We start from the raw sequence: 11,641 nt of genomic DNA, 5'->3' as shown, positions 1-11,641 counted from the left end.
TTGACTTTAAAGGAGTCGACCCAATTTACACTAGTTGTGATAACGTAACTGACTGATTGTCATAACGGGACTGATTGATTGTCAGATGCGAGGAGCACTAACAACACCTAATAACTGGAAGTGATAAGTGCTGTGCACCTTTGACATTCATATAATAAGATATTAGAGAAAGGGGAAACAGGGCCATTCCCTCTGTTGCTCTAATTCTGACCATTGTACCCCTACAGCCAGCACACCGTGTGCTGAGGAAGAAAATGTCCAACCGAACCGTGGTGACTGAATTCCTTCTCCTGGGATTCTCTGATGTTGCGGAACTGCAGATTTTACACTTTGTGGTGTTTCTAGTGCTTTACCTGATATCCCTGCTGGGAAACCTTCTCATCATCACAGCCATAGCCCTCGACCACCACCTTCACACCCCCATGTACTTCTTCCTGATGAATCTGTCCATCCTAGACCTTGGCTCCATCTCTGTCACCATCCCGAAATCCATGGTCAATTCCCTCATGAACACCAGATCGATTTCTTATTCTGGATGTGTTGCCCAAGTCTTTCTTATCTTCTTCTTCGCTTCAGCAGATTTTGCCATACTGACCGTCATGGCATACGACCGATACATCGCCATCTGCCAACCACTGCACTATGAGACAGTGATGAACAGGAGAGCTTGTATCCAAATGGCAGCCAGTGCCTGGATCAGTGTCATTCTCTACTCTGCACTGCACACTGGAAACACGTTTGCAATATCCTTCTGTGGCGGTAACATGGTGGATCAGTTCTTCTGTGAAGTCCCCCAGCTACTCAAGCTCGCCTGCTCTGACTCAGACCTCAGTGAAGTCGGGTTTCTCATCTTTAGTGTGTGCTTAGGCTCAAGCTGCTTTGTTTTTATAATTGTTTCATATGTTCAGATCTTCACCACAGTGGTGAGAATCCCCTCTCAGCAGGGCCGGCATAAAGCCTTCTCCACGTGCCTCCCTCACCTCATTGTCGTCTCCTTGTTTATTTGCACTGGGACCTTTGCCTACTTAAAACCCACCTCCAGCTCTCCATCAATTCTAAATCTCTTTGTGGCTGTTCTCTATTCTGTGTTTCCACCAATGATAAATCCAATCATCTACAGCATGAGAAACAAGGAGCTCAAAGATGCACTGAGTAAACTGATAGGTTGGAGGTTATTCTCTAAGAATAAAATGTCCTTATTTCTCCTTCAGTAACAATTTCATTCTTGTTTCTTTATAAATATAATAAGCTGATGACATTATTGCCTCCACGAGAAAATACTGTTCAATTTGTTTATGCAGAATTGGGTATTTACACTAGAAAAATCCAGACAAACGTGACTCAAGAAAAAAGAAGTTACTATAGGTTTACACCAATGTAAATAAGATCAGAATCTATCTATCATATACTGCTACCCATCACCATACTATCTGAGCACCTTGGCCATAAAATCAGTAGCCATAGCAAAGTCTGTAGTGAAATCTCTGGCTTATTTTTTTGGGATAAAAACTCTGATTGAGGTATCAATGCATTTTGCTTAACTGGTTGGTTTGTTTCTTTGTGTCAGGAGATTGTGGAGGTGGGAAGGAATGGGGAGATGGTGAGTATTCGGTTAGACGGGATTTTCAATGTTTGTCCTCTCTTGGAAGTGGCAATATGTCATCTCTCTGATGGGGTTTTCTAAGTGAGCTGAAGGTTTGCTCCCCTTCAAAAATAAAAGGGTACAAAAGAGGTTTCTGCGTGTCTGAGTTCCTCCAGAAATGATTATGTGTATACTGTTTGGGTATTATTGTATTATTAATGATATGTTAGAAAAATAACAATCTCAGTTAGGTATCTTTTCAATTATTTTTACGTAAATGAATATGTACATCTGTCATTCTTGCTATGGTGGAAAGGGTATTTTGAAGAGAAACTTTCCCCTGAGTTTCCTAAAGAAAATCTGACTCAGGATAATGAGGTCAAATTTGTATTCAATGGCAGCCACTGGGGTTTAGCCCATCACTTCAAGGAGATCAGTATTTGGCCAATAGCCTCTATACACAAAGATTCAATTTTGGCTGACACCACACTGGAGAAAGTGAGTGTGACAGAGAGGTACAGGTCAGATTTCCCAACTCAGCTAGACCAGTACCAATGCAGAGTAGACCCAATAACATCATAAGTTTACTACTAATGAGGTTCTGGCCCAAAGTCATTGGGCAGCACTCAGTAGGGACATGAACACTGGTGTAAGTTTCTTATCTCAGGTCGTTTTGTTCTAACCTTGGTGTAAGTGGAAAAGTGCCATCCTTGCACTGATCTGGTGTTCCATACGACATCCCATGTAGATCTATTCACATCCAAACTGAAGTTGGCCTGTTATTAGTATTAGAATATCATCTTAGTGCATGGTTGAGTACACTACATATGATAGACAAAAGCAGAGTATGTGATTAGATAGAGAGACAGACAGACAGGACATTTCCTCGTCCTAACACACAACATCATTTAGTCGTAATGATAGATTTCTATTTGATTGTGAATTATGTTAACTAGCTCGCTAAATAATGAAATTATTGTGCAAATTATTGTGTTTCTTTTCCTGTTAATGATTGTCTATGTCCAGATCATGATTTTCTTATAAGTACTCCTTATTAAAGATTATTTAACAAAGATTTTTATGGCTATATTTTACTGTGTCATTTACAAACAGTTCATCCTAAAATACTCGGTGTTTGAAATTTGAGCTGTTTTGACTGGATACATTTTTAACATGCTCTCTTCTGCTTCTCTGAACAAATGGAAGTATCATACTTTGGATCCTTAAAAATGGGGAATGATCTCCTGCTCAGTGAAAAGGGAAGAAGTCTAATTTGGTTAAGGCAAATTGTATGGATTGTGAATAGGGAATAAGGAGGAGGGAAGGTCTGTTATTGTTGTCAAGTGCAGAAGACGGTGGGTGTTGAAGGGCAAAGAGGTCTATGGTTGGTTCTGCTGGAGAATGTTTTGGTGGGTGAATGGAGGATAATCTTACCATTAGTAGAGGGCAGAGGAGTCTATGGGTGGTGAAGGACAGATTTGTCTGGTTAGTGGAGGGCAGAAAAGTCTACAGCTGGTTGAAGGAGGAGAATGGTCTAGTTGAATGATGGGGGAAATTCTGCCATTGGTTAATGGTGAAAAATTACAATGTGTTAATGGGAGAGTTTTATGCTGAAGGAAGGAGAATGTTTCCCAGGATGAATGGGAGAGGATTTGGTGGACCAAGTCAGTGTATTTTGCATATATTCTTACAAATACTGGGCAGAGTTCTAGTGTTTGGACTTTCTTACCAGACCAAATGAACAAATAATACAAATATTGCTGTCACTTGAGTTTATAGCATTTCGCATCTGAGAAGTTGCAAGGAGTCTCCAGACTTGGAGTTGTGGGTCTCGCAAGGAACGGCACAAATTCAGCTCTTATGTAAACTGGCAGGGCAATGTTAACTACATTATGGCTGTGCCCTCTGACACCAGGGCTGGATTTGGCTCACTGAGTGTTACAGCACCGGTAGTACCCCATTTCAATAGAAGGGGGAATCGTTCTGCCACTCTTGTTGGCTTCTTTCAATAATTAGGATTCCGGGACCTGGTGTGTCAGTGACGTTAGACACCTCACTGATGAATGGAGGAGAGAGCGAGATCATCCTTGATACGGGCTTGCATAGAGAAAGGATCCAGTGCCCCTGTTCATATTGTCAGTGTTAGGGCTGATGTGAGGCTACCACAGTCACTCCATTTGAAGCTGTGCACTCTGGATAAATAATTATTAGTTTTTTCTGATTTCTTTATGGTGGCCTGTATGAAATACACTGGGGATCTTTGTCCAGTTCCTAGAGGATGTCTCCCCATCGCACTAATATCAACATTACTGGCAATAATTTGCACCCTTGTGGTCCATTTCTATGGAAGCATGCAGGGATATGGAGAAGGAAATCTCCTTTTATGTACAGAAAGGGTCCTTCCAGGGCAGAGTAGAGGCACATTTCCAGAGACTGTTGAGTGGGGGAAGATTGCAGAGCTGCCACTTCGGCTTCTGTGTGTTTTGTTTTGTTCTATGACCAGAGGAGTGTTAACAGGACACTTCATCTTGAATGGTACCTGGAATATGCGCTAACTACTTATGCTAAACTATCTGTTCTACCTCATATTTAGCTCGACACTGTGGCCTTGTCAACATTACACAGTTTTGTCGACAAAAGGCAGCTTCTGTCAATGAAACAGTGGTGGTGTACACACTGCAATTCTCAGCCCACTGAGTTAACTCTCCTGCTACGCCAGCATAATAAAACCACCTCGGCGAGAGGCGTGGAGTTTTTTGCGACATAGATAGAGCGACACAGCATCAGTGTACATACTACATTCCTTACATCAGCATAAATGGCCTTCAGGAGTTACTCCACAATGCCCACCGTGACTGCTCTATTCACCGTATTGAACCCTGCTACTCTGCATCCAGCTACACTGGTGTGCGCCCCTTCCTTTTCAAAGCCCCAGGAAGTTTTGAAATTGCTCTTACTGTTTGCTTGGTGTGGAGAGCTCACATAGCTACTGCCCAGCTGAGCATGCTGGCTCCCTGCAGCAAACGCACTCCTGCCTGGACTGCATGGGAGGGGGTGGATCTCCTGGGTTTGTGGGGAGAGAGGGCTGTGGCTGGGTCTGTGGGGATAAATCACTGTAGGGAGGCAGTGGGAGATAATCACATGGACCTCCCTACACTCCCCCACCATTGTTTTCCCCAGGAATTGGGGGCAGCGGGGTTGGAATGTTCGGTGGAGGTGAGGGCAAACAAAGGTTGAGACTGTGAGTGCACAGGTGGGCTGTATGACAACATAATAAAAACAGAAAAATGTTTCATGACCATTTTATTAGATTTAACTCATGTTTTAAAATCATCATAAACATTAAAGTTGGCTACTCAAGCCTACTAGGAAGCACACCATCAACATCCATCTTAGTTTTTTGCACTCTTTGGTGTCTTCTTGTGTGTCTGTTACTTCCAGTCCTTCATGACATGCTCATGATCAGGCAGAAGGCGACTTCTTTTAGTAAACAAAATTCTATTTAATGAGGAAAAAGAACACTCAACTGTAGCTGTTGTGACTGGGAGTAGAAAGAGATGAATTACTACATCTTTCATCCCAGGAAACATAGCACAAAAATTGGGTCAAACGACTAGTGATGATAAAGAAGTTGAAGTTAAATCTTCATTCATTCGTCGTATCATATTACACTCTGTTTTCAAGTTCTCTATTCTGTCCTGATCACGTGGCAACTCCATTGCTGGTAGTGCCTCACTCCACTCAACTGTTGGTGTTTTATAAGACAGGCATCTCCAAAAATGACATGGAGGATGATAGAATCCAGAAATCGCTATTGTAGATTTGTAAGAATCAAGTCTGTGTACTTTTTCAACTGGTTTAACAAAGACTTCTTGTCTCTTCATTTAAGGAGTCAATATAAGTACCTTCATTAGTCAACTTCTGAACTGAAGTCTTTGCTTCTTCCAGTACATTTTCAGTGGATATCTGTGACTGATCCAAGCGTAGCTTCTATTGCTGGACAAAGATCTACTACTGTTGCAGCAAATGCCTGGATGTCATTGTATAATGGTGGTTACCAAGTGGTTTTAACAGGAGACTTACAAGAGAGTGAATTGCAATAGTCTTCTCTGAACATAGTAACAAAAGTAGTCCACCAGCCTCACTACTTAGATCCGTCCTATCTTGGTGGATACTTTCCAAAGCCAGTAATAATAGTTACAGTAATTTTAAGACAACAGCCGAGGATCGCTCATGAGAAAGCCAGTAGGTTTTCCCAGGTTGGACTAATTTGAACTTCAATCCCAGTGTATCTTCTCTCTGTTTACAAGAGGTTCAGTCCTTTTGGACTCTTGCTGAAAAAAAAAAGAATATAAAAAACCAGCATATTTATTGCTTTTTAATGTCTTTTGAAGATTCTGCAGCTTGTACTAGCGCTTGCTGGAGTAGATGGCCTCTGCAGTGTATATAGGAGAGATTAGGGTTACACTTTTCTCTGAGCAAAGCTTATACTCCACTATGTCTTCCAGAGATGTTTGTAGCTCCATCAAATGCACAAGCAACCATCTGTTTGAGGTTCAATTTACGTGCATTTAACTCTTCTAAGATGTCCCAAATGTAGCTGATGTGTCTTCTATAACCTGAACATCTGGAATGCATCTACTGGCCTACCACAGACATCAATGACATACGCGATGACTTAATACTTGATACTTAATACTTGATGCCTATTTGCACTGGTGCATTCATCAACCATGTATTCACATATGTTGAATATGGTGAGAGAGTTCTTCACTTTTTCGACTGCTGAGACTTTCACTGTTGCACCACATGCTCCTAGAGAGTCAGATGAGTTTTTTCAGAAAGATAGTGAGCATTTGCCAGTTTTGTTTGAAACCAGTGTCCAAATTCAAATTAACAAGTGATAATGCACTTAACATTGGCCTCTGATTTGCAGAGTGTGGTATGATGAAACAGCCATGTTGGTTCACATAAACTGAGTTGTGTCTCCAGCATTCTTAGCAGCATCAATAAGTTTTTATAAAATTGGCTTTGACAGTGACTGCCTTATAAGGATTTCTGCATGTTGATGCAGTCCAGAGGCATGGTGTTTTGCAGCCTTTTCATACAGATTGCCAGTATTAGTTTATCTGATCAATCTGGCAAACCAAGCTCCTCCACTTGTACTATATAAATCCATGATATGCCCACATCTTGAATATTGTGTGCAGTTCTCGTCACCCCATCTCAAAAAAGATATATTAGAATTGGAAAAGGTATAGAGAAGGGCAACAAAAATGATTAGGGGTATGGAACAGATTCCATATGAAGAGAGATTAATAAGACTGGGACTTTTCAGCTTGGAAAAGAGACGACTAAGAGGGGATATGATAGAGGCTTATAAAATCTTGACTGATGTTGAGAATATGAAAAAGAAAGTGTTATTTAGCACTTCACTTAACACAAGAACCAGGGGTCACCCAATGAAATTAATAGGCAGCAGGTTTAAAATAAACAAAAGGAAGTATTTTTTCACAGAACACACAGTCACCCATGTAACTAATTGCCAGGGATGTTGTGGAGGTCAATATTATAACAGGGTTCAAAAAAGAACTAGATACGTTCATGGAGGTTAAGTCCTTCAATGGCTATTAGCCAGGATGGGCAGGGATTCAAAACCATGCTCTCAGTGCCCCTAGTCTCTGTTTGCCAGAAGCTGGGAGTGGACAACAGGGGATGAATCACTCCATGATTCCCTATTTTGTTCATTCCCTCTGAAGCACCTGGAATAGTCACTGTCGGAAGACAGGATACTGGGATAGATGGACCATTGGTCGACCCAGTATGGCCGTTCTTACATAAAAATAATTATAATAATAAAAAAGTTTAGTACAGAAACACCCCAAGATAATGACCTCTTGAGATAGCGATGTTGTGAGATAACGAGCTTGGCAAATAATGCATTTTAAAAATCTTGGCCTATACTATATATATATATATATATATACACACAGAAAGAGAGAGAGAGAGAGAGAGAGAAGTTTCCTAGTCACAAATCCAGCATTCTGGAGTGAAGTCACTAAAACATAGTTCAATGCTCTAGCCGCTGTTGTTTGTCATGCCACCATTCTTTGTACCACTGTGTCCCCAATTGCCCTGTACTGTCACCTTCTGCTGCCACCTGCCTCTGTGATATCTGCCGGTTTCTCGAGGTTCCACCCACCTCTCAGCGATTTCAGCTCTCAGTGGGGGAACCTTGCTGCCAGATGTAATGCATCCAAGGGTGCGGAAGGAATTGGCTGATGTGATTGCAGAGCCATTGGCCAGGGCCTCCCAGAGGATTCAGGGGGCCTGGGGTCTTCGGCAGTGAGGGTCCTTCCACTCTGGGTCTTCGGGGCACTTTGGCGGTGGGTCCCGGAGCGAGTGAATGACCCGCTGCCAAACTACCACGGAAGACCCGGAGCGGAAGGAACCCTCGCTGCCGAATTGCTGTCGAAGATCTAGAGTGGAAGAAGCCCTCCCTGCTGAATTGCCGCCGAAGACCTGGAGCCGAACAAGCTCCGGGTCTTTGCTCCGGGTGTGCTTGGTGGCACTGAAAGACCTGCCGCAGAAGTCCCGCCGAAAACTCTTGTGAGAGCCCCTGAAAACTCTTGTGGGGGCCCTTACGGGGCCCAGGGCCTGGGGCAAATTGCCCCACTTGCCCCCACCCTGGGCGGCCCTGTCATTGGCCATTATTTTTGAAAATTCATGGTGATTCGGGGAGGTCGAGGTCGATTGGCAAAAGGCAAATATAGTGCCCATATTTTAAAAAGGGAAGAAAGAGAACCCAGGGAACTACAGACTGGTCAGCCTCACTTCACTCCCCAGAAAAATCATGGAGCAGGTCCTCAAGGAATCCATTTTGAAGCACTTGGAGGAGAGGAAGGTGATCAGGAACAGTCAACATGTATTCACCAAGGGCAAGTCAGGCTTGACCAACCTGATTGCCTTTTATGATGAGATAACTGGCTCTGTAGATATACGGAAAGCAGTGGACATGATATATCTTGACTTTAGCAAAGCTTTTGATATGGAATCCCACAGTATTCTTGCCATCAAGTTAAAAAAGTATGGATTGGATGAATGGACTCTAAGGTGCATAGAAAGCTGACTAGATTGTCGGTTTCAATGGGCAGTGATCAATGGCTCGATGTCTTGTTGGCAGCCGGTATCAAGCAGAGTTCCCCAGGGGTCAGTCCTGGGGCCGGTTTTCTTTAACATCTTTATTAATGATCTGGATGATGGGATGAATTGCACCCTCAGCAAGTTTGCAGATGACACTAAGCTGAGGGGGAGAGGTAGATACGCTGGAGGATAGGGATAGGGTCCAGAGTGACCTAGACAAATTGAAGGATTGGGCCAAAACAAATCTGATGAGGTTCAACAAGGACAAGTGCAGAGTTCTGCACTTAGGAAGGAAGAATCCCATGCACCGCTACATGGCTGGGCACCAATTGGCTACGCAGCAGTTCTGCAGAAAAGGACCTGGGGATTACAGTGGACGAGAAGCTGGATATGAGTCCGCAGTGTGCCCTTGTTGCCAAGAAGACCAATGACCTATTGGGCTGTATTTGTAGGAGCATTGCCAACAGATTGAGGGAAGTGATTATTTCCCTCTATTCGGCACTGGTGAGGCCACATCTGGAGTACTGCATCCAGTTTTGGTCTCCCCACTACAGAAGGTATGTGGAGAAATTGGAGAGAGTCCAGCAGAGGGCAATGAAAATGATTAGGGGGCTCGGGCACATGACTTACTAGGAGAGGCTGAGGGAACTGGGATAATTTAGTCTGCAGAACAGAAGAGTAAGGGGGGGATTTGATAGCAGCCTTCAGTTACCTGAAGGGGGGTTCCATAGAGGATGGAGCTAGGCTGTTCTCAGTGTTGGCAGATGACAGAACAAGAAGCAATGGTCTCAAGTTGCAGTGGGGGAGGTCTAGGTTGGATATTAGGAAAAACTAGGAGGGTGGTGAAGCACTGGAATGCGTTATCTAGGGAGGTGGTGGAATCTCCATCCTTAGAGGTTTTTAAGGCCTGGCTTGACAAAGCCTTGGCTGGGATGATTTAGTTGGTGTTGGTCCTGATTTGAGCAGGGGATTGGTCTAAATGACCTCCTGAGGTCTCTTCCAACCCTAATCTTCTATTATTCTAGTGCAGGCTGGGCTGTCTTTTCCACAGAAACACTGTCCCACAGCACGTCTAAGCTGTCAACTTTCACGGCCCCACTCCTCCAGCATCCTGCTGGCCCCGTTCTCAGATCACCATCTGGTGACCATGACAGCCGCTTTCAGCGTGGAGAGGCCAGGGCTGGCCTATTGGCACTTTAATAACAGCTTGCTGGAAGATGTGGGCTTTGTGGCATTCTTCCGAGAGTTCTGGGATTTTCAAAATCAGCTTTGAGAACAGCAACCCGCATCACTGTCTTATTGCAACTTAAGATATAGTTTGGGAGAGTCAGATTTCCATTGGTGGTAGCCCATTTGCTGATGGATTTCCTTATGGCCTCATTCACCTCTTTGTTTCTCAGAGGATATATAAGGGATTTAACCATTGGAATTAGGACCAAGTAAAAGAGAGAAAAGAATTTGTTGACCTTTATTGAAGGGTTGTCTGATGGCACCATGTAGACTATGATTTATGCTGTGTAGAACCATTGGGAACAATGGCAGTACAGGACAGATTTTTCAAAAACACCTCTAAGGATATGTCTACACAGCTAGCCGCAGTAAGCCTCCCAGCCTGTGTTGACAATTTGCCCTTCTCACAACCAGCCAAAACATCTAAGAACCAAGAAAGCTCACATCCACTCCTCTTTTCTCACCTATGCTAATCTTTCCTAGGCAACTTTCTGCCCAACATATGAAGTTGGTCCATTGTCCATTCTCCTGAAGAGTTAAGAGCTGAGAGTGCAGGAACCCTTGTGGTCAGGGTCACAAACTGAGCCCAACTGAAGGCACTGAAGCAAACTCAAATTGTTCTTCAGCTTCCTCCCACAGAATCACAAGAGCAACACAAAGAAAACTTAAGAGGAAGAAGCCTCCACTGCTTTCATGTACCCCAGCGCTACTCTCTCAGCAGCCTACCTGCACCCTCTTCTGGGAAGGACACTCAGCGGGTAGGAGCTCTTGCATAGAAACTAAAGGAGGGGTGTTGCTCCCCCTTGCTGTGAGCTGATAGCATTCTGACTCCGTGTAATGAGGCTCTGAGCTTTGCCATGTTGTTAGTTCTGTGCCCTGAGGAAGCAGCCAAAGTGCTGAATCCCCACTGCTTCTCTTGGTCCCCTGGGAACATGGTGTTTGCACAGCAGCTGTAAGCCCTTCTTTCCTGTCTTTGTCTTCCTTGGCTACCCAGGCCCCTTCCCCTAAAATGGTTTCATCAGACGCTGGAGGGGCCTAAGGCCCTGCAGGTTTCCCTCAGCCACCTCCTAAGGCAAACACCTTTCCTTCTCTGCCATTCCTGGAGCCGCACATCCTTTGAGGAGTTTTACCCCTGGGAGATCTGAATCCCTGCAAAAATATGTGTCTGGCGGTTGGTGGGGGACTGTCTTGTCTGCCCCCTGTTTGGGAGCTGGGATGCTTTTTTGGAATCTCCCTCACTGGATGAGTGCAACAGCACCTCCTCCTGGTGGGAGAATCCTAAATTCCACCCTCCCGCAAAGGTTTTTCTGAGCAGCTGCTAGATGAACCCCACATCTCTGGTCTAGACACCAGCAGCTAACCAGCCTTGTAACAGGCCCTGTTTGCTAGCTGAAGAGCGAAGGAACCAGGAAAGAAGGCAAATGTCACAAAATGAATCTCAGCTTGCAAAGAAACTCCCTTAGGGCTCCTGCTGCACCATCTGTCACCCTTTAGGGGTGACCTGACTAGCTCAGTTGGTAGAGCATGGAATTCTTAATTTCACAGTTGTTGGTTCAAGCCTCATCCTGGGTGCTTGATCTTGCAGCCTTAGGGTATGTCTACATTACAAAATTAGGTCAAATTAATAGAAGCTGATCTTTAGAAAATGATTTTATACCATCCATTGTGTATGTCCCCACTAAGCGC

At 44.1% G+C, this 11,641-nt stretch overlaps 1 protein-coding gene across 1 annotated transcript; it reads left to right on the top strand.

The window, feature by feature from the left end:
• Positions 1–254: 254 nt before the first annotated feature.
• Positions 255–1,214, top strand: LOC112059639 (olfactory receptor 14A16-like). Its single transcript, XM_024105970.2, has one exon. It carries the CDS (start codon positions 255–257, stop codon positions 1,212–1,214), a length of 960 nt encoding a protein of 319 aa, XP_023961738.2.
• The last annotated feature ends 10,427 nt before the right edge of the window (positions 1,215–11,641 follow it).

The sequence above is a fragment of the Chrysemys picta genome, unplaced genomic scaffold (genome assembly GCF_011386835.1).
Source record: "Chrysemys picta bellii isolate R12L10 unplaced genomic scaffold, ASM1138683v2 scaf44, whole genome shotgun sequence".
NCBI lineage: Eukaryota > Metazoa > Chordata > Testudines > Emydidae > Chrysemys > Chrysemys picta.
Note: the sequence above shows the minus strand (reverse complement) of the source record. Positions and strands in the feature narration are given on the sequence as shown.